Raw genomic sequence first — 23,980 nt, forward strand, 5'->3', positions numbered from 1 at the left:
TGCTTTATGAAGGAGAAAAAAGAAAACTGCTCTGAGGACAAGCGGAACTGTTTAGAGTAGCACATTTGGATATCTTTTGTGTATTTTATAAAAAGATGGAATAGATTGTGAATAGATTACTGCTAAGGAAATACAATATGCTGCAGACCACAGCCATTTTAAGTGTGACGATGATTCACCTAGTATAAATTAGCTGTGATTTTTCTATTGCGGTATGCTGAGCACTTAAACTATACAGGCAGTAAATTAAGAAATATTGCACTTCTAAATACTGTGACTTTGTGCTACTTGCTTTAGCCTGAGGTTGGTGGCCTACTTTGTTATGATTTTGGTGGTTGTGGCTGAAGAGGCCCTCCCTGCCTGGTTGGACAATGCTACAGTACCTCTCTTCTCATGGAAGCACACCCTTTTCTAAGACAACAAACCTTTGTATGCATCTGATTGTCTTTCAAAGTGAACATTTTCCACTAAAACAGTACCTTGTTGTTTTGTGGTGTTTTGGTTTGTTTTGACCACGTTCCCTTGCTTCCATGAGAGAACTTCCTCTGCAGTGTGGTGTGAATGCTTTTGACATTTCTGTTAACGCTGCACGAAAGAGGAAACAATTCCCTCCCCATGTATCTTTCTGACACAAGGTCTGCCCCCCCAATTCCCCCCCCCACACAAATCTGAAAGTGCCAAAAGGGAAGAGCGAGGCATCTCACAATGAGCGATGGAAAAAAAAAAAAAAATCACTTTGTTACAGTCTCCCGAAAAGATGGTCCCCCCCGGTCACCTGACGGTTGAACGCAGCAGGACTTATCAAGCCTTCGGTTTCTCACAGGTTCCACCAAACCAAACAGGAAATTAAAGCAGCGTTGAGCAATGAGCACTTCGACTTTTCATTTCAAAACAACAACACTTTTATTGATATCGCTAATGAAAATCGGAGAGGTCAGGCAGATTAAGGCCGGCTGAGAGACTCGGCGCGCGAACATGATGTCGCAATCATCGCCCGGTTTCAAACTTGTCTCGCAGTTCATTCCGTGACTGATGACGGTGGCAATGCGTGAGGCTTCCAACGATCAAGCTGAATGGGCAATTCAATAAAATGAGTAGCTGAAAGGGAGCGACAACAGTAAATTTAATTGTCATGCTTTAATTTCCACCAGGACCGCACCGCTTTTATTCCAGTGGTTTGTGGTGAAAGCAGAGCTTGGCAGTAGGAAGTGAGCAGGCCCCTGCCAATAAGGTTTAGGCCTAATGCCATCCTGTTGCGCTGGACGCACACTTAATACCTGCCAGTTATTAGTATTTATTTGCTAAGCAGAGTCCCTTTTCCCTGTTGACGTACAGACTTTACATTTCTTATGCTACCTGTTTATACAGCTGGATACTTCCTGAAGCAATTCAGCAAAATACTTCACTTCCTGATAACTGGTTCCTGGTGTTCCGTGGGAATAAAGCCTGTGGTTTTCTGGTTCTGATTCTGGTTACGTAACCACCGTGCCCAACTGCTCCAACTACCCATTATACTTGTTGTAATGCATTATTATGATATTTGTCTGTTATATTCTGAAGCATGTAGATGTTATGATAGTTATATTGGATTTTTACGTTGGATTTTTAAAAAATGCTCAGACTGTATTTGTTGGCACTCTCTGACCCAACCGCACATCAACAACAGCTTCTTATGGCGCCTTCTTACACAGAACCGTTGAAACAACCAGGATAACACGAGAAGCCAACGAGATCACAGGAAGAATGCATAACACTTGATTAACTATTCAGAGTCGCAGAACATACTCTGAATCCTCACGATTGACCTGAGGACTAACATCTCTATAGCATATTTATACGAGACTGATTTCAAATTGAATGAGGACACTACATACTGTATGCTTAACATGCTATATTCATGCTTTTAGGCTTAAAAGGTTTACTTCACTGAAGAAATGCCAGTCCACTGTTACTATAGCAGCCTACTGAAGTGTCAGAATGGATCTTTGAAATATCAGTGCTGCTTTCATTATTATTTTCATTCTTTTTTTTTTAAGTGTTGGATGTGGGTGCACTGCATAATTATAATTCTTCTTTCCTCAAATTATTATTTTGTCAGCTTTATTTGTTGCCCGTCCAACACTGTTTGTGTGTGGTTGTTTGTCTGTTGAACAGAATGCTTTCCCTCCCAGGGGCAGTAAAACCTCACAAAAATATGTAGGAACTTCAAGAAAGGTGTTTTATTTAGATTTATTTATTTCTAGTTTGATTTTGTGAAATTCACTTTCACTAGCTAATTCAAAGTTATGTATGATAGTTCATCATACAACACAAATATGTGAGTGTCTCTGATTATGCCAGTGGGTTGCTGAATTTTTGAGTGGTTGAGGTGGAATACTGTTTATTAGACAGTTGACAGCATCATGTAAGGAGTTATGGGCATAGATTCACATAATGCATCTCGGTGATTAGATGCTGAGGCGCATCGTGTGAATTTTTTTTAAAAGTGTTTTTCTTCCGTCAAAAATGGAGCCATATGAAAACAAGTGGAGATCCCTTTAAGAAGGTAATAGAGCTGAATGTTTCCACTGGGATGTTGTACAAATCTTGTAAGCTGTCAGTGGAGTGGCAGGCTTGGGGCTCATGAGTTCTGATGTAGGGGGGAGGTGGGCTACCACCCTAACTGGGGAAGGGGGGTTGGGGTGGGGACTGCGTTTGGGAAGTGTGGGGGGGGAATGGGAGGAACTGGTCGGTGTTTTATGTTTCCAGTTATTTGACGTGTTGTTTAAGAAAAAAAAAAAAACCCTTTGATTCGTGTAACCTCAATTTCCCATTGTGAAACATAGCTGCTCTTTCACCTCATGCTAACTCAATTGCCACATGAGACCCCATGTCGGTAAGTGCGGCGGATAACAGCTTCCAGTGTTTTGCTACTTTAAAGCCTTGCAGCTGGGTAGCCACAGTTAGTTTTGCGGTTAGCCCTGTGACGCGGAGGCCTTGCTTTCTCTGTCTGGTTGCCAGCATTGGCCCCAGTCAGTAAGTCATTACGCGGGGAGCCCTGCCAAACTTTAAAATACCAGAAAATAACACCATTTACCACATGCAGGGCAATTATTTCTGTGAAAAATTACACAGGGGTTTTTATTTGTGATAAACCCCCTTTCTTAGCGGAGAAAAAACCCAAGACGCAGCCGGCCCTTTCAGGTCCCGCCGAGGCCTCATTAATATTTATGGCCTGCTTTGCAAAGAAACGGCGATAAGCGTCGGTTGAATATTAAGTTTGACTTTATTTAAAAACGCATTAAAAAATATTCACTAAATTAAAGAAAGAAAGAAAGCCGAATAAAAAAAAAAATAAGGTAAAGAAAAGCTAACGCTTTCTAAAGAGGTTAAACGGTTCAGTCAGCAAGTAAGCAAAGGCAAGAGGCGGCCAACTTCAGAGACCTGTAGGAATATAGAATATTCAGTGATTTAGTGAGCTGTTGAGTCTCCTGAATAGGGATGTAAATGGTACAGGGCTGTGATGCAGTTACAGACGCACTTGGACTTCACGGAGCCCCCGTCTCTTTTCCTGCCCAAGGAGAAGGCTGGTGGAAAAAAAACCCCTCTCAAACCTTGAGTTGTCCAGACTCGCTTGCTGACAGAACAGCCTATATCAAAGGCATAAATATGAATTAGCAGTCTGTTTCCATTTCCACCTGCGTGTGAAAATATGGCTGTGTAACACACAGAAAGTTTCAAAATGAAACAACGACATGAAACAAAGCAAGGAAATTCAAATTGCTTCAGTTCGTATTACAGTTTGAGGTGCATGACATTGACCAGAATTCATTATTGCTTCGTTTTTTATGTTCATAGTTTTTTCATTAAGTTTTGTGTAAAGCTATTTAGCACTTGAAATGAAGGTCACGCTTAGGATATTTTATTTGTAACAACATCATAGATGTAATTGTTTTATTTCTGAGTCACAGAGGATTTGAAAGCTTTGAAATATGAAATGACATTGAGAATGCTTGAGAAGGATGTTATAGCTAATATTAATCTTGTAGATGTTGATGCTTAGAGGTGTTATTCTTATGTTACAAGTGTATAATCCTGCTCCTATTTGAAAGTTTCAGCTTTCTTCCCGTAATTTCTAACTGGTGCTCTGTTGGATGGCAAAAAACAGAAAGCAAATGGCTACTGAAGAATACCTTTTTTATCTCTGGTTAATTACTGTAGGCAGTCATTTATGTTTCAGGTCTTTTCACAAATATAGATCTGCACAATTATATGTGGATCCATTGCCCCAGCTCCTGTCATTTATTTAAATCTAACTGTCAGAGCATTCGTTTGCATTTGTCAAGTGTTGTGTTCACAAAGGTTGAAGTGGTCACATTTCAATTCATTCAACCTACTTACATTGATTGGTAGCTTTGGGCTTTGATAAAATAGTTTTTTTTATTGTACATGGACAAAAATGAATAAATGTTTCAATTCAAAATGTATTTATGGCAGATATGTTGACACACATACCGTCTAGTATACATCCTCACAGTTTACCCGCATCGCTCATCAGTGAGCCACACTGGTCATTTGGGCTCCTGCAATATGCTCATGTGAAGCTGTACATGAAGTGTCCTCCATTGACGGCAATGGCTGACGTCAAAATGGCCAACATCACATGTTTCAGAGGAGGAATTGATAGCAGAGGTTGTGGCAACACAATTGCACCTTCCAAATGCAGAGAAAAAATGGCTGGGAAAAGCATTTTAAAAAGGATAAACGGTGTAAAACTCCACCTAAAGACAGACCAAAAGACAAATAGCTTTGGCTATCTCAGTGCAGTCAAAGCGCACAGCATGTCTCAGCTTGCCTATTCTTCAGGCAGAGCACTTCTTCACATCATCCACGGCCCACTCCTGTTTCTGTTTCAGCTGTTTAGGCTTATAAGATACCTAAGATTTATTTTTCCCATTCAACTGAAAGGCACCCCTTGTCGTGCTAGGAGATCTACGCAATTGGTTCGTGAAGTCCTGCCCGTTCTGTTCTCGCGCTCGATTGGCTCTCTCGAGTTGAAGTCCTGTTTTGGTTAATTCCTGATTTCGATGTGCAGACACATCCCCGGTCCTTGCATAGAACAGATTAGAAGAAAGGCTCTGTAGGCCCTGCTCATGTGGCAACACCCTCACTGGCTGCAGCCGTGAAGATGAACTGAGAAGATGCCAGCTTGCAAAGGGGGACCCTGGGTTCCTGCTGACGGTTTAATTGCCAGCTCGCATGCGTTTCCTGGCTTGGTCTCTGAATGCCTACTGGCTTTGGACGTCTCAACACTTTTCCCAGTGTAGAAAGCCAGGGCCGGAGCTGCGAAAAAGCCACATCAATAAGTGGGGCAGAACTAAATCTCTTCCTTTTTTGCAGAGAGAGAAGCACCGTTGAACAAAGGGGGTTTTGCAGCTCTGCTACACCGTCTCGCCCACTCCTCCCTGCAGTGTCTGCATTTCATACTTCACATGCGATTTTGCTTTCTCAACGGGAACAGCGACCGCAGCCATTTTCTGTTCCCGGCGACAAATTTACATTGACGCTTCGGGAAGCCTTCCATGAACCCGTCTCCTGTCATCCTCTTTTTTCGGAAACGGTTTAATTTGGGAATGACAGGGATGACGGCACCTGCTTTCCCCGGGTTTCTGAACAGGCTCAAACCCGCCGTCTGCGGTTAGCGCTCCCCGCTGCCGGGGGAGATTGTTTGGGTGAATTTGGGCCCTGCAGCGGGATTCGCGCTCTCTTGATCCATCGCGGGGGATTCATCACACTGCTGGCACCTTCCCCTGACTTGCCAGCCAGCCAGATTAGCGCTTACAGAAAGCAGAGCCTCGGAGAGAGAGAGGGAGAGAGGGAGAAAGAGCGTTTTGTGACGCCGACTGCAAAACACTCCGGAAAGTTCTGCCCTCCTGAAGATGTATTGCGCGGGACAGACCGCGGTCGAGCTGCCCCCGTCCTCTCATCCCTCCCTCCCGCCAGCCGTCCATCAGCAGGCCGCTTGTGGGTTCTCACATTTCATTTGGCGGAAATGAAAATCAGATTTTGAACAAGCAAGTCATCGATGAAACGCGTGATTAATCTGAATGCGTATTATTAGGAAGCGTGGAGCCATGTCCTCGCCCAAATCTGGGGGCGGGGCCAACTCTGTTATAGGAGCCATTTGGGCGGGGCCATGTTTTCCGCACTCTGATGTTGGGGCGTGGGGGCGGAGTCGTGTTTTTCTCACTGTGTTTTTGGGGCGGTAGTGGCGGAGTCATGTTTTCCTCATTCTGTTGTTGGGGCAATGGGGGGCAGGACTGATTTCCTCCCTCTGTTGTTGGTGCCGTAGAGGGCGGGGCTATATTTCCGTCATACTCTTGTTGGGGCGGGGTTTTGTCTGTCCACCTCTGTCATAGGTTGTCTGGTTGTTGTGTCGTGGGCATCGTCTCTGGCTGCGACAGTCTCTTGGGCCTGGCTGTCATGGGGCTGGCGGAGTGACTCCTCAATATGTCCACATAGCGCGTTGATAGTGGAGCGATATCCGTATCCCCCCCTTTTTCATTTTCCAGACCCTCCTCCTTCCCCCAGCCCATGTCAGCTCTACACAGCAGAAGTGGAGAAGGTTTGAGCCTGGCTGCCAAACCCCAATGTCTGACAGTTAACCCTGGGCAGCGCAGTAAAGCCAGGAACAGGAGCAGTCGCTGTGTGCTGGCAGCTGCTCCAGATAAATTAATTTATTGTGGCCAAACAGCGCTGTTGTCCTGGTACGATTCAAGTCGCCAGACTTTAATATGCTCTTGAGCCCCGTCCAGTGTTCTGGTTGGCCCTGCCAGCCGTGGCGACACTCAAAACCTTGATGAAAGGGCGGTGCTCAGAGATCTGGCGGTTTGAGAACCACAGCCCGAGCCCAGGAAACTAAGTGTGAAGCAAACGGGGAATTGTCAGCTTCAGACAAAGAGAAATGGGCCAATGATGCAGCCTGTTAGTTTGTCATGAAGGTCAGCGGTTAGCACATGCTAAGGCATGCCATGTTCTAAATCAGCCTTTCAACACGGAAGATGTTGAAAACATGATGTGAGCTTTATTTTTTAACGGACACTATTTTATTTGCAAAGCGGTAATGTTGCTAAGTAAAGGCTGCAGAGTTTTAATGATGTCGTTGTGATAAATCCATTCTCACACTGGCATTTATTTTATTAGTTTTTAGTATTTGCAGTATGCTTTACTGGTGTGATTTGCTTCCTATTTAAAGCCAGCAGTTTATATGTTGCATAACCTATTAATTTAAAGCTAGTGTTGATTATATTGTTCACATATACCTGTACAGTATAATACTTCCAGGTTTCAATGGAACTCAAGCACTTGACATACATTCTTAGCCATATTTCTAAGCTGTATATTTTCCACTGAAATAGGTTAGGTTGCTGAGCATGAACATAACTCTTAACGGGATATTTTTAGAACGAGCTACCAGCAACGCAAAATACCAGAAAATTGCACGTCTCTGATGAATATTTGTTAGCATGTTTTATTAAAGGTTGTCAACAAAATGAGCAAGGAGGCTTGTTCCGGACCTCTAGGCTACGTGTATTTTTGCTGAGCCAGAACCGGTATTATGAGAAAGTTTCCAATTACATGTAAAATTTAGATTACCTGCTGTCAGCACTTTTGTCGCACACAGATTGCTGGTATTATCTTGCCATTCGCAGAGAGGGTTAACAAAGTGATGTTTGCTGTGTAATACCCACACTAAAGCTTAGCTTTGAAATCAGCTTTTTTTTTGTACTCGCAGGCTAAACCAGTATGATATGGCGTTTTATTAACCGTTATTGTTATTAACAATCGCAAATGCGCTTATACTCCAAAGCAGCTTCCCTGGTGAATCCCCATTCCTGTCATCCTGTCAAGGAATTATTGCGCTGATGTAATATCCCCCCCCCCCGTTTAACAGATTTTTCACTGCAGTCTTTTCGAATCTAGATCCCTTTTCATATGTTTTCATACCGTAACCGGGACACACCGTAGGGATTTGCGCATTATCACCGTGTGCCGTCACGAGATAGGCGATCTCCCTGCTTTGGGGTTCAAATGTCAGGAATTGGGAGCTGTAATTGAAGACATCATTAGACATTTACACCGTAGAAACTCCTCCACTTCACTTTACATTGTCAGCAGGCCTCGTGATCAAAGTCTCCTCGACGGAGAGAAGAGAAGAAAGAGAGGAGACAAATAACTCTGATCCCCCGAGCTTTGCGGCGCCATTGCTGACTGGGCGCGTTGAGATGTTCGTAAAAACAGGACTAACCGTGATTGGTCTATGTCACTGTTCTCCTCTGATGTATGCCTCACTTGATTGGACACCCGAGTTTACAGTCATCCTGTCCTCCTGACTGGGCAGACTAAGAAATTCCACCAAACAGAGCTAACCATTATTGGTCCTCATCACAGTTCTCTTCGTGTGGGCTGAAGAAACCCTGAAATGGACGCCCTGGTCTACAGTTATCCTGTGATTCGGTTGTGTCCCCCCCCACTATGTACGCGGACGAACTCACTGACAAGCCAGCGTCTCCATTTACAATATGGAAAAAGTGAGGTAAAGCCAGAGCAGCAGGTGGTCTTATTTGTTATTTACACTGTCTGAAGCAGAATGTCCCTCCCCACCCGGCAAACACCATGACCATCACAGAAATACGATTTTTGAATTTGATAAGAGAAAAAAAATCATATGTATGTATACATATAAATAGATACGACTGGTTCATCCTAGATGTTTCAGGTGAAGGGAAAGAAATCCTCCTCCTGGATAGACATACATAAATGCATTAATGCATAAATACATGCATAATATACATGTTAAGGCGTCTCCGGTTTTCTTTTCCGAAAGCGACAACTGGCTCTTATCTAGCGGCGAATTTTTTATTTTGTGTTTTTAATTGTCCATGGCAAAATGACACTTCATGCAAATGACGTGAGGTGTTTGCCCTCAAATATTCCAGCGAAGACACTGAAGATAATGCTCTAATTGGAACGGAAGCCATTTGGCAGGATTCCAGTGTATCAATTACTTTCTGCGCTTTTCTAAAGTAATGGGCTGTAATTGTTGTTCTTTAGGTTTTATTAATAAGATGCAGAGGCCTCGCAAACCACAACACACAATAATAATTATAACGGGCGCCCCTCTCAAAGCGATTTTTCCCAGATGAAAGGCAGCACAGGGCCTGGATCCGTCCTCCCCCTTCCCCCACACCACCCCCCTTCGGCCATGACTGACGAGCCCCTCGGACTCCCTTACGCCCGGCGCATCGCGCCGCAAATCAAATATGACAGGGGATATTGTACACATAATGGAGAATCTGAGAGGAAAGTAGCACTGGGCACAAACAAGCAGCCTCCAGCCTAATTGAACAGTGCTATCGTTGACCTGAACTCCCCGGAAGCAGGCTAGTAATGGAGCCTGACTCCGATTCGGGGACACTTCGGGCCGCCTTGCCGCTCCGACCGCCCCGTCGTTAGCGTTCATCTGGGTCTTACAGCGTCCGTTCCTCGTAGCGTAGCACCCCGGGACGGTCGCCATATTTCAAAGCGTGTGATATTAATGGGGAAACTATTTCTAAATTAGGGGGAGGAGGGGTTGGGGGGGGGGGGTTCGGTCCTTGATTGACAAGATGTGTGAGAAAACCTATTGCTAGCGTAATTGCAGGATTCAAATGGCTATGCTTGTCCAAAAAAAAGTTTGGCCTATCGACCGTTTTGAAGTTGACTCTCCTTGACTGAGACCGAATGGAATGTTATCACTTCACATCTCCAGACTTTCCTTTCAAATGATTGTTCTGAATTACTCCAATTCAAATTAAGACTTTCATTCAACTGAAGTAAATAGTGTGATTAAGGCATGCTGAAGGTCACCGTGACCATAGGTGAGACAACTGTGAATTAGAAGAACAGAATATAGTAATTTCTGAGTGCAAAATATCTTTTTCTTTAAGAAAAGGAAAAATAATTTATCTTTTCTTATCCCCCTTCCTTAGCAGAACAGAGACTCAATTTAAATTTATGCATTAAAACTAAAGAATTATCACTTCTCCAACAAAGCCTTCAAATGGAGCTCATTTATGTAGTTAAAAACACCATTTCCTATTACTCTTAAACTGAAAATGAATGGGGGATCTGATTTAGCTAGGCTCCACAATGAAAACGGTGGCACTCTCCGTTGCTATTTCAGGCGGTGTTTGCTTTATACCAGAGGCTTTGGGTATTATTAACATGAAGAGATAATGGTCACAGCAGAGTTATTATGACTCAAACCATAACACAGTGACACACGGTATCAGTATTTAGAAATTTGACTTTGAGTTGCACACGCTGTCATGTTATTTGCTTTAGCTGACGTGTACTATATGGTCAGTTTGTAGTTTTGTTGTGTACAACTGTTTTTTTAAACATTTGTTACTGAATAAACCGTGGTGTATAATTTAATTGTACTGCAGTAGTAGTCTCAGGTACATATTTCTGTTGCAACCGAACTACAGGCTGTTGTTCTTTTTCCTCACGGGAGGGAAAAGGCATTAATGTTGCATAATCACATTTTGTTCCTGTGGGCTACTGTGCATCCACTGCCAACCAGGTGCTCACAAGTGTGTATTTGAAAGTACTACAAAAAGGTTAATAATGCATACTCATTGTAGATGGAGAAACCCCTCTTCATTTACTAGGCCAAAATAAATGAAGTCAAATTGCGCCTTAGGTCCTTGTACTTATGATATTTTATGCATTTGCTAATTGTGCTTACAAGCGGGGCACAATTTGAAACTTACGGACACCTATTCTTAATTTCCTTAAAGCCGACACGACAAGGTGAAATGGTGGGCCTGTGATGACAACATCTTCATCTTGAAGCTTATGAATAAACACAGTTCAACCATCAGTACTAGTGCTACAGTTAAACTCAGCTTTACCTGCTACCATCTACTGTAGACACAAACTGCCCATGCACTGTTTGGAGACAGTCAGTTTGCTGGGCTTTGTTCCCTGAGATGTACAGTATGTAGTGTGGTAAGCCTCCGCTGACTGATTGTGTAAGGCAGTGTTCCCCCTCTAAAGACGTTGCTGTGGGAAACCTTTGCACAAATCCCGTCTGCACGTTAGTCCGACCTGGGCCAGTCAGAAGAATTCAACGAAATCAGGATAATGTAGACTTCAGCAGTATTTCAGCGTGGCCTATTACTGTAATGTTGGAATGAGAGTAGAAGTCCTGACTTGGGCATTCTTACAGCAGCGAGACAGCAGAGGCAGCAAGTCAATTCCGTTGGCGGAAACCGGCTTCAAACACACGCTACCCTTGTCCTGGTGTCCCTCTTTGGTCAGCTAGCATTTAGACAATATGTTGTGACCTTTTACGTGTTTTCTCCATTTCGTTTCTTTTAGAATTTAAATCTCATGCAGGCACTGGTGTAAAATGACTTAATGCATCTGAGCATTGTGCGAGAGGTCAATGTTAATTTTTTATTGTTTATCACAATTTATCACAAAAATACTGAAAACAATGGGAATACATTTGTGCGTAGGAGTTTCTGCAATCTTTCATCACGAAAAAGCTTCTTGTTTTTGTTTTTACTGTACGAGTGGCTGTGTTTTGATTGGGAACAGACCTAGTGACACCTTGGCGCATCTTTGTGTGTGGGCCGATGTACTGTGGAACAACAAACTCTGCTTAATAATTCATTATCTTAGCAGGGAACATAGGTGAATATAAACATTGCCCTCCTCTGCGGTATCTACTGGAAAATAGGAACGGAGGAAAAAGTATCTACTGGAAAAGAGGAAAAAGTTCCATATTCGCCAGTCAAATAATATGGTTTCCTCACCGTCTGGCATGTAATTACAGATGGAGAGGTCTCCCGTGGTGAGAGAGAATCAAATCCTGCATGGATGAATGTGATATTGCAGCCTACAGTGGTAATTTGACACTATATCAAATATATCATAACAAATATGATTAAATGTTTGGTATTAAAGTTAAAAAAAAATTCTTACAGTGGCCTTGCATGTCCCATACAATAAAACCATGCAACAGCCAGTCCCATACCATAAAAACTATCCATGCTTGCTTTTACCCACCTGCCATTCGCTTTTGATTTGGGCATCGAGACACACTCGCGATGCGTATCATTTCCTGCAAGCCGAGACGTGACCGCAAATGTTTTAGAATGATATCAAAAGCCCCAAAACTATTTCCTCTCGCCAGACAACAAAAGCTCGACCTCGAGCGCGGCCGTAACAGAGCCGCCCAGCATACCAAAACGCATGTTTGTGACCTTTTTCTTTTTTGTCCGCGGGAGCATCACACCGCCATTTGACCTCCACGGAGGCCGTCCTTAAGGCTCTCGTCGAAATCGTCCGCGTTTCCTTTGTGCCAGTTAGCGTCCGTCGCCGGGCTTTGATGACAGCCGGGGCGGGAGTAGCTGGCACCGCCCCCTCCCGACGGCAGATAACCTCGTATCGATCTGAAGAACTCATGAATGCGGCGTCGCTTGAAACCCGCCGGGCGCCCGGGCTCCCAGGCTCTCATTACACGCCATGATGCCGTGTCAAGCGTCATTAACATTCGCGGCAGCCCAAGGTGCGCCGCTCGCCTTTGGCAGATCGGGTGTCTTGTTCGGCGGCGGGGAAAGATGCGGCGGACAGAGAACAGAGATAAAGGTTCAACGAGTGACTGGCCGCCCCGTGTCAGAGGCCTTTCATGAAGAAGGTGGCGGTGAGGAGGGGCGGGTGGGGGTTTTATGCAGAGAGGAGAAATTGAGATGCCATCGGGGAAATGTGTGTATTGTGTGTGTGTGTGTGTGTGTGTGTGTGGTCATGTGGTCAGGTGTAGCTGCATGTGATTGGGAGTCTGGGTAGGGGTGAACCCGTTGAATAGCCAGCAGGCTCCATTTTGTTGTTAATTCAAGCGGGTGACAAATGCAGAGCAGAGGTTCTCATTCAGACAGAATCCGTACACCGGGCCACAATATGGTGGAAAATGATAGACTGCCCGCTCCTGGCTCCTGTTTTGGAGAGGGTGCTGGCTTTTTAGGTAGTCAAGGAAACAAGAGTGAAAAATAAACTCCCAGAACCAGTCACCCCTGCAGTGTACTCTAGGGGGCACCACCATGTTCAACAACACTGCTGAATAGCCCAATTCTCCTGCCAACACCCCCCTGGACTCCCCCTTGGAATTACCGGTTGAAAATACCTGGACCAGGCGAGTTCGAACTTACCATGCATCCCTGTACAGGGTTGCAATTTTCTGAAAGAAGAATGCGTTTTGTTAGTTAAAATGTTCAAAATTCGATTTACTGTACTCCTACTACATTTACAACTACATTGTTTATGAACATGTTGCTTTGTGTAAATGTTGTCTTGTGTCTATTTGTGTATTAAAGTTTGGTGTGGAAAGTGTCAAAGTCTCTATGTACATACAAACTCAGATACATGCACATGCACACACATACTTCATATATCAATGCATGATATATTTTTTCAGGTTTTTCATAGCCAGACACAAAAACAGGTCATTTATGTGCAGAATACTGCTTCAGTCTCCGTTGTCTTACAAAGTCCATATGTCATCTCTCTCCTCGTGTCTTAGCCCTGTTTTTCAGAACCATTGCAGAGATACGCTTCAGCTAATAACGACCTCATTTTTTTTTTACCCCAATATGTTAATGGATACCATTAAGGCCTTAAAAGGAAAGTGATAAGGTCATTAACTTCTAATCATTCAAGAGCGTTTGAAAAATTCCATCCATAAACGTCCATGTTTCTTACCCTGTCACATAGTCTGGGCTCCCCCGGGGAAAATTTCTCGTCTCATGCGAAAGGTTAACCCCATGTGTGCAACTTCTGCCCTGTGAGTAGGACGGAGATCTACCAAGAGTCTTAAGCGTGTGAAAATGTGAACCGCTTTCTGTTCTGAAGGCTGCTGCGCTGCTCAGGTAGCCAGCTGTCATGAGAGACAGAGGCCGTCTTAGTCATCAAGGTCACCGCTTGCTAATGGTACAGCCCATGAAGGTTGCGTCTCAGTTACTAGGTGCATCGTGGAAAGAGCAAGAATGCTGGTGTTTCCAATATCGAGGGCTTATGGTGTGACAAATGTATCGTTTTTTTTGCTAGCTGGCACTTTGTAGCAAGTGTGCATGGTACTTTGTTGTGTAAATCTAAATAATCTAAATAATTTCACTACTCCATGGGCATTTTTCTTGACCAACTGAGCCCAGGTAGCTGACTAAAATACATTAGCTTGCTAACACTGTGGGCTAGTCATTTTTATGAACTATCTTATGGAAAGCACTATGCCTAGAGAAATATCTAACCTGGAAGTATCTTCTCGGAGAAGGCACAGTGTGTGTGCAGGTTCATCCCAACCAAGAAACCTGATTCTACTTATCAAGGTTTGGAGACCCTGATTAGTTGAATTTGGTGTCATAGGACACCCCCGTTCTAACCTATTACTAAAATGTAGACTGCAACTAACATATACAATTTTTTATACTTTACTGGATCACATAGTAGATTCACTATATTTGCAGACCACTTCCCAATGCTGTTGCCCGATCATGGTAGTGATACAAGCTACCATTGTTTTAAAGAAAATAAGGTTTTTGAGGTGGTTGCAAAGATTTAAGGGATATCCTACCTGTCAAAGGATAGATCTGAACCAAATTAGTCCAAATGAAGGCACCTTCATGAGCTGCATTCTGTGGTGTCGCATTCAGACCAGCACTTGAAGCCATGATTTTTACTTATTGCTTTAAAATGCCTTGCCTTGTCAGCATTTCGACGCAATGGAACACGACTCCCTTCTACCGTGGAGGACAGTGGCAGGAGTGCATTATGGGAATGGACTCAGCGTGTCGAGAATTTACCTGTAAATGTCACTCACCTTGGTCCTCCAGCTGACATCAATAAAAACACTTCTAAATCAGCCACCTACACCCTCTCCCCCCCCTCCCCCCATTAGGCCTGGAGTCAATGTAAAGTTCCAATAAACATGTCAGCCTCCAGCCCAACGTGTTTGATGTGGTTTGGCTGTTAGAGGCTCCCACACAGTCCAGACCCCTTTGATTAATCAGCCACTTAAGGCTATGAATCACCTGCTCACGTCTTTTAATCGCGGGGCGACCTCATTGAATACCTTCCACACTTTCAGCCTAAATGTTCCACAGATAGCTCCCAGCAATCCCTCAGTCAAACCAATTGTCATAGCCAAGACATACAGCATAGCGATTTTCTTTCTGCTTATATTTACAGTATGACAGGAGGATTTGGACCCCTTTTTGTCTGTTACAACCACCATTACGTTTTTATTTTATTTTTTGCCCTAGGAAAAGAATAAAAGCAACAAACATGAACTTACAGTAAACTTAGGCAGAAAAAATGTACAGGGAAAGTAAAAAAAAAACAAACAGAAGGAGCTTGTACAAAGCGCTTTGCCTTAAACAATGAAAACAGACATGTCAAACAATAGACCATCATTGCTTGATTGTTTTGTTATGCATAAGGAGTTTTGGACTGAACCCCTTCATTTGAGCCTAACTTCTCAAAAGAAGAGCATATGTGATTCTTAACTGCTGTGGAACTCTGAAAAGGAAGAACTCTGCTCACTCACACCCCCTCAAACCATATTCCCAAATTCCCCAAGCCTCCAATTCCCTTTTCCACGCACACACATTCGGCAGCGAACAGTTGAACAGGATAAGCCCCCGATTTCCGCAAAAGCACTGTCATGCCGGCAAAGCCCTCCTCTGCCACTCATGCCCTCATTATCGGAGCCGGCGAACGGGAGCATTCGCCTCACGAAAATCCTGCACCATTTCCTCGGCCGACCTCTCCTGGAGGATCGGGCGGAAAGCGCGAAAGCCCCGGTCCTCCAGCGGCCTTGGTCGCGCGGCGGGGCCGAGACTACCCGTCTGAAGCCGGAGCGGGCGAGCTGGGACTCGGGGCCTCGGCGAAAGTTAAACCCGCTCCGAAAACAAGGAGAGGGTCACAGGTGTGCGCTGCCGGGGCCCCAGAAGAGCCCGACGCGTCCGTGACACATTTTCAATCACACGGCTGATTCCGGGGAAATTGTCTAAAGGCAGCGCCGGAGCACTTTATAGAGTCCGCGGGGGGCCGGCCGGATTAGTTTTTCCCACATGTGGGAAAAAAGGTGTATAATTTAAAAGAATGCCCCGTGTTGTGAGTAATACAGTCTGCTTTGATAAATGGGCCAAATCTCCCTGTTCTGGCTGTAATTTACCTTTACTGTGTTGTAACAAAATCCAATGTGCAGGGCTGGGGCTGTGTCTGGCCAGGCCCTGGAACATACACACGCGGTTTTGTGTGTGCGGACACCGCTTTTTACGGTCCGGGGAGACGGAGTGGGGGGCGGGGGGGTTTGGGGAGCAAATTGCAATGGCTGACATTACCCATACCTGCAGGGAATAAATTCCGGTACATGACATGTGGCTTGCAGAAGTTTGTAAATTGCGAGGCATCAATCTTAGGGAGATAGCGGCGTACGGCGATGCTCTCCTCCAGAATGATATCATTTCTCGGGCACATAAATACATCCACTTTCAGCATGCGATCATTGCGCTAAAGGTTTCTCCTGTTTAATAGGAAAAATGAACGGGCCCTCGACTAATACAAGGGCTTTTGTTGTCCAGGTACATATCTCTGGAGTAGGTGGAGCTGTGAACAGCTCTGTCCTACTCTGAACATCGCACCTAGTGAACGATAGACTCATTCATTATTTCGCATGAGACATGAAATATGCTTTGTCATCCAAGTGTAGATACACAATTATGTACAGTAATGCCAAGATGGACAACTTTGAGGCTCTTCTCTTTCTAAATTCTTTAGTTGTTTTAAAAACCACTTATTACATTTTGGCAATCTGTGTATTCATTTCATTTTTGAAAAATCTAACCAGGACACAGCTCTTTAAACATGTCAGAATGATCTCCACTAAAGTGCAATTTCAACGTCAAACTGTAATCCCTAATAGCACACTGAACAGATCTCCATGTTGATACACTTAGTGCACTACAGCTGTTAGCGTTGCATAGTTTTAGAAGAAATACAAGCTGTAAATGTTTTGTATATCACCCAAGTTTGTGCATGGTGGAAGTGCCAAGTTGCTAATGCAATGTCTGCATTTGCATGAGAAATGTAATGTGTGTTGACATTTATACTTGGCAGTGTCACAGTGTTAAATGTGATTTTTTGCACCGCTCTGCTTTTCTGGATTTCAGGGGTTTTTTTTGCAGAGGGTGTCTCTGTGTGTATGTGTGTGTGTATCTTTACTTACTGCTCGGCTTTATGATTCAATTGCGCTCAGGCTCCCGTGTATATACGAAACACACTGCATTTGAAAAATTGAATATGGTATCAGTTCTGACAGTCTCTTTTTGAGGGTCAGTAAAATTTCAATAATTCACTGCAGAGTTAAAGTCAATTTCAGCCTCACAATGTAATATATATAGCTTTCTTGCCATCCCTGTGCTTTGCAACAGGATCCTGAGGGAATGTGACACCCAGGAATATCTTACATTTTTGTTGGACCAGTCAGTGGATAGTCTTATAAGATTCCATCTGACAAAATCTTTTAAAGTTAGCCTCCCGAGTCAGCCTACGTGCTTTTTCGCCGCTGTCGAAGCGTATGCACGCGAACACACTGAGCAGGCAAGCGCGCGGTAAGGATAAAAGCTACATTTGCCGATAATGGCCTCGCTGCCTAACTCTGTAAAGTCATTTACTCACATTCATTACAACCCTGGAAGAGGCACACAAAGCAGACCAAGCATTACAAAAAAAAAAAGGCGTTTATTTGACTTTGATTATCACTGTATGTTCAAATTCTCTCTGGGAAGGGGGGAGGGGAGTGGGGGAAGCAAACCTTCTCTCCTATAGGCTTTAAGAGATTTTCACATTTCTCCACAGCGACCCCTACTGGGAGAGGCCAGCTAATGCCAGCTCGTGTTCAGCTTCTAGGCCCAAGACACTCCACCTTGGAGGGCAACAACATACCTCATCACCATGGTAACTCCCTCCCTTTTCCCCTTTTCTCTGCCCTTCCCTCCTTGTCAGAGCCAATCAGGAACGCGGTTCATCTCCAGATACTTCTCTTTGCCTGGCAACCTATTCTCACATGCACAGTATGTAATCCACCTGAACGTATATGACAGGTTTGTTATGTGGCCTTTTGTCTCCTATGTTGTAATTGTGTAAAATGGCCCTTTACTGTAAGAAGGTTGTGTGCGAGATGTGAAAAGGAATGTTTTAACTAACAAACGGCTTTATTGGAAGCGTCAAAAGTTTTCGCAGCAAGTGTCAGAAGGCTGTCAGCTCCCAATCTGAATAGAGAAATTTGTACCTTTTTATCAGCAGGTGAGTCGGAGCCTCTATGTAATTTCAGAATTTCAGGAATGAGGGCTGCACCGAGTGGGCCGTTTGAATGTTAAAGAGACCTGACGTATTTTCCGAGGCCTTGTAATGTTGTTACGCCACCTCAGAATCCAATTTCCAAAGTGGTTTGAAATGGAAAGATGTCAAGGAATGTTTCCATACTTGCAAATACAGCAAATAATGTAAGTAATGTTTCATTGCTACAGCTGAAATAAAGATTTCCATCAACGGGCCGTATTAACCGTGATTCTTAAAATTTGCTTCTTGCCGCTTGACCCATAACTCTTTCCTTTTTACGTCTGACAAGAACATTGCGGGATCATTAAAATTGATTCAGAAGCAAAAGTGTTTATTAATTTTTGTAAGTACAAAGCAGTTGGAATAAAGGATTTCATGGCAGCTAAAATCCAGTATGTAATAGGCTTATTAAGGTTAGCTTTTATGGGATTGGGGATTGATGAATGATTCACTCCTCTGGGGAACATTGCCCTACGAGGCTTCAGAACCTGTTCGAAGTTATCAAACTTAGGGAGATAAGAGGGAGAGCAGGAAGTGTAGCCTTTACATGTTCCTCTGGGAAATTGCTTGCTAGCCTGGCTTAAAGCTTCATAAAACGTCTTTTCATTTATCTTCTGCAACTCGCTTTGCATTTCCTTTGTAGTCAGAGAAAAGGAAGCCGGAACACAGTGAGAAATAAACAGCCAGCGTAATTCCCACGTCTCTCTGGTGGATTCCGCTGAAATTTGAATAGAGGAGTAAACGGATTACCGGTGCGCGGCATAGAAGGGAGATATTCATTACACCCAGTACACGCCGGTCTTAATAGCGCCATCAAAGTGCGCGCTTATCGCCCGCGCCGCGGTTCTGCCCCCGTCACATGAGACGAGCGGACCCTTCCCGATTCCGTCACGTCAGGCCGTGATTGACGGGGGACGCTCCTCCCATTACGGGGCCTCGCTCTCCCCGTCGGAGGGGGCTCGGGCGCTTACGGATGTCGCGAACTGCCGCCCCGAGAAATGGTGCGTGCTTCCATTGGCGAATACATTTCTGCCTCCGCTTAGCGCTTAGCACGGCATCCGACCTAATTCCTTCTGCACTGCAAAACCCTCAAAAATAAGTCAATCTCAACAAGTATTTTACATTGAGACTTCAAATCATATTTTCTTTTACTGCTAAGCAAGACAAAAACAACGCCAATGAGGTTTGACTCATTTCGAGATTTGCCAATGGGATAAGAACATTTCACTCCGCAGCAGTAAGCAGTAACTTAAAACAAGCTAATATTTTCTACTTGAGATCTTACGTCTCATTACAAGACTAAAAACACTTTAAAACAGACATTTTTTCCAGGGTGCCAGAATTTCTTTATGACTTCGATAAGGCCAGGGCAGGGAAAAGCCACCTGACCGCACTGTAAGCCCAGCAGCCCTACCCAGTGACATTATGCAGCTGTTGCTACAGCAGACGTTTACGGGGGTCATCCTGCTGTTACAGGCAGGGAGGCAGGTGTGGAATTACCATAGGGCCTCTGTACCCCTCACCTTTCCCCCCTGACTGCAGCTTGATGTACAAAGCCTCCCTCCCTCTTTAATTACAGACAGTGGTCAGATCTGGGATCTGTCTTCGGGGGAACTAAATGATAAATGCCACCGGGCAGTGGGATTTTTCACCCGCGCCTCTCTGGGGAGTTTTCAGCGAGAGGGGCGTTCTGCGGGTTTATTAGGCGGCGGTTAAGCCGATGGCGGTCGGCCCGCGATGACTCGTTTAAACAGCGGGCGGCCGGAGCTCGCGTCCCCGAGCGGAATTGTGATGAATGGCTCCCGGGATGGAGGCGACGACCGAGAGCGGTCGCGGTTGCCCCGGGATACCCGCGCGCCCGTCTCGTCTGGTTTACGGCCTCTCTCGACGGCAGCCCCCTTTGCTCGTTTGCGTTTGATCCCGTCTCCCGCTCTCAGCCCTCCTGAGGAGAGGCAGCACGGAGCAGGGGAAGGCCTCAAACGTTTTCCCGTCGCCTCGAGACTCTGAGACGTCGCTCCGCTCAACCTCGGCCCACGCCGAACAGCAGGGCTCCAGAGCGTCTCTCCATGCATTGACGGCTAGGGTTTAACCATAAGCAATGTTACTATGTGTTAGCTCGAAATTGAGTTTGGGGCAAACAGGAGAGATTTTGCTGACACACCCTCCTACAAGAAGACCTTGGACCTTGTCTGGAAGGCTAACTCAGTGTTAAACATTAAATTTAAAAGGGAGCGGCTTCGGTTTTACCGTGTTCATTTTCCGCCGTGCGGTCAGAAGCGTGGCGTTAACAGCGGCGTAGCTCCTCCCCCCCCCCCCCCCCCCCCCCGTGTTCTGACAGGCTCTCCCTCTCGGCGGTGCCACGCGGGAGTGCTCCCCTGACAGACAGCGGGCCTCGGGGTTCTGTTGAACAGGACACTTCTCGTTCGGCCGTGTTTAAAGGCGCGCCTCTGCGAGACCGGGGCCCCAGAAAAGCTCATCTTGTGTGATTTGGCAGGAGCAGTTTATTAGAGAAGAAGAGAGTGAGAGGCAGGCCGGAGGACTGGAGTTTAATATACCGTGTGGCAGGTGGCCTGCTTTTCCTGAGGAATCTCTTCAGGGCACGACAGCTCAGCAAACACATAAATCCTCCCTCCCCCCCTCCCCCTCTCCCCCTCTCTCTCTTATCTCCCTCCACATTTAGTTGCCATGGGGATTTTATTTATGCAGCCGCAAACTTCCACACTTCACATCCGACCCAAACATTGCAGCTGTTACTATTCCCCTGTCCCACCCCCCCAAACGATGAAGTCACGCCGGAATGAAATTGTGGCTCGGAAACGATCCGCTTTCCTCAACGTGAGCCGCGGTCTCCCCCGTGCGTGCGCGTGCATGCGTTCCGTGTGCGAGAGCGTGTGTGTGTTTATGCATGCGTCGGTATGTATACTCGCCTGCGTGCCCCTGTGTGCTTGTGTGGGTGTATGTGTTGTCGGTCCTTGCGTACAGCGCTATGGGTCGTGTCTGTGAAGTGGATCGGTGTCCATGTTCCGCGAATGGGCTGGTATTAGTGAACTAACGGTGTACATGCAAGGTCTCTTCTGTGTAGGGAGTGCGAGTGCGAGTGCGAGTGTGTGTGCGTGTGCGTGTGCGTGTGCGTGTGTGTGTGTGTGCGTGCGCGTGTGTGTGTGTTTGTGAGGGAGGAGGGGAGAAGGTGAGATGAGAGCATTCAAGCTGGAATTCAGCAGTTGCTCCAGATCACTCGTCAGTGGTATTGAGTACAGCTCATCACTGTCAGATTCATGTGCCCCCTAGGCTATACACAATGTGAAAACAAATAAGACAATGAATAGCTGCCACGAGATTCTCCTTGTGATGTTACAATTTAGCATTTTGCCGTCCTAGCACTTGTAAATGCGCATTGTAAATGCATTTATTGGTTGTAACGCTTATAAGAGTTCTCATTATATGCCACTTGTTTCTCTAACAATCACACACTCATTTTTTTACCACCATAGATAGTATGAACACTAGATTGGTTGAAGTTCTGTTTTTGCAAAGCGACAGCCTGTTCCAAAATGGCATCTTTGCTCGGTTGTACTTGCAGGCGGCTACAGTGCAGCACGCGCTGTTTTAGAACCACGGCAGGTGTTACCCATGGATAACCAATTGCATTTCACTTTCAGCGAAGAATCATATTTGTTCGGTGACAGTCTGCTGCACGCTGGCTATACAGTACAGCCATTTTTCCCCCCATTAAGCTGTTTTATAGAAAGTACTGAAATGTGTCAATTATGTTCCCGCTAGCTTTTTTTTCTCAAGTGGTAAAAGAGCAGGCAGGATGGCTCGGTCTCTTACCTTCCGGCTGTTCGAGCCGGGGCCCTCTTCGTTCTGCGGGTTTCTGTATTAAAAAAGAGAAGGAACCGACCGCGGGTGTGTGACGTTGACAGCCCAAAGACAAGGGGCGCGCCGCACGGCAAAGCGCTAATGGGATTTAGCGCGGATCGCATTATCAGGAAATGTCAAGAACTTTAAGGCAGGGTGTTAACCGGGTTCGCATTGATTTGCGACGACTTTATTATGTTAGCCGCGCCACTTTCCAGTTCACCTTCCACCAAGTCTTTTTGGTTGTTTTTCTGATAACTCCTGCACCCCACACCACACCTCTCCCCCCCCCCCCCCCCCCACCCATGTCTTTGAAAGGCACGCTCCATCTGATGCATTGTGAACATTGCATGAGGTTACTCCTGCTCTATGACTTCTTCTTTTTTTTGCAAGTTTTCCACTTTGATGTGTTTTTTTCTGACCTACTTTTCCTCAGATTGCAAAACTATAGGAATTCTCTGCTCTTTTTTTTTTTTTTGAGGTGCCTAGCATTCAATTATTTAACTGGTTTCTTCTCTTTTTTTTCATCTACCTGTTTCTTTGTCTGCGAGTCTTTAATAATGCATTGTATAGATTTCCTGAAGAGTAGGGTTCTCGTGTTGGAGAAGCGCGTTCCGCCCCCCCCCCTCCTGCTTTGCGAGGTTCGTGTTTGTAGGGGGATTTGTGTGGTGGAGCCGTGACCTGTCTGGTCCCTGTCCGCCCGGCCCAGCCGAGAGCCGGCCGTACGCCGGGCTCCCCGACGCGTCCGTGCCGTTTTCCCCTCCGTGTGATGGCGGATTGAACTCCGCGTCGTCGGCTTAAGCGGAAGTCGGCGAGGCGCTGGGAACGCGATCCGAACCGACCCTTTCCCGTTCCCTGCCGCGGCGCGCCGGTCTTCACTCCGAGGTGCTGAATCGCGTCGGGAACGCTCAACGCCGAAACACCGCCCGTCCGCTCCCTTTTCCAGACGGTGCCGGTCTTGTGGAAGCGTGGCACGGACGGGGCATTATTCGGTACAGGCCGTCAATTGAATTGGTTCAGTCAAATGTAATGTTAGCACTCTTAACTGAGAGCACATTGAATTGGGACAAGTTGTGAGTTACATTATAGTGAATTCGACATGACAGGAAGAGAGATTTTGCCTAGGTTGTGTAGAATTTAACATAATACCATGTGTGCATATGTGCATTTTGAAATTTAATGCTGTCCGTTAAACGACATTACCGACTGAAACCTCAATACAGACTGAAACCTCAGTTTCCCCCTCTGAACTGCTCTAGTAAGCCTGTGGCTGTGTAGTCGAATCCACTCGCAGTTAAATGGTGATTTTTTTTCAATGAAGGAGGAAGATAAGACAAAGTGTTGTACTGTGCTAACAAATGCAACAGGCCTTTGCTTCTTCCTCTTAGGAATACAAACAAATGAAACGGTCCAAATGTCCCAGTTGCCATTTGGAGACTGCATGAATCACTTTAAGCCAATGCATTCTATCATGATTATTTTCATTTTCAGTTCACTGTTCTGGAGAAACACAAAGGATATATAGTGCAGTCCATAAGTATTTGGACTCTGATACAATTTCTGTTCTTTGGTCTCTGTACTCCTGCACATTGGATTTGAAATGAAACAATATATGAGGTCAGAGTGCGGAGTGTTTGAATATGAGGTCAAAGTGCAGACTGTAACCTTTACTTTAGAGGTATTTGCCTCCATTGGG

At 45.3% G+C, this 23,980-nt stretch overlaps 1 protein-coding gene across 2 annotated transcripts in view; it reads left to right on the top strand.

Moving 5' to 3' along the window:
• Positions 1 to 23,980, top strand: part of LOC133130480 (neuronal PAS domain-containing protein 3) — a 314,893-nt gene that overhangs the window by 51,727 nt on the left and 239,186 nt on the right. For both annotated transcript variants that reach the window (XM_061245099.1, XM_061245107.1), the window contains exon 2: positions 17,944 to 18,042. In XM_061245099.1, coding sequence (XP_061101083.1) covers positions 17,944 to 18,042 — 99 coding nt within the window. The remainder of the gene's footprint in view (positions 1 to 17,943; positions 18,043 to 23,980) is intronic.

This window comes from Conger conger, chromosome 1 (genome assembly GCF_963514075.1).
Source record: "Conger conger chromosome 1, fConCon1.1, whole genome shotgun sequence".
Lineage (NCBI taxonomy): Eukaryota > Metazoa > Chordata > Actinopteri > Anguilliformes > Congridae > Conger > Conger conger.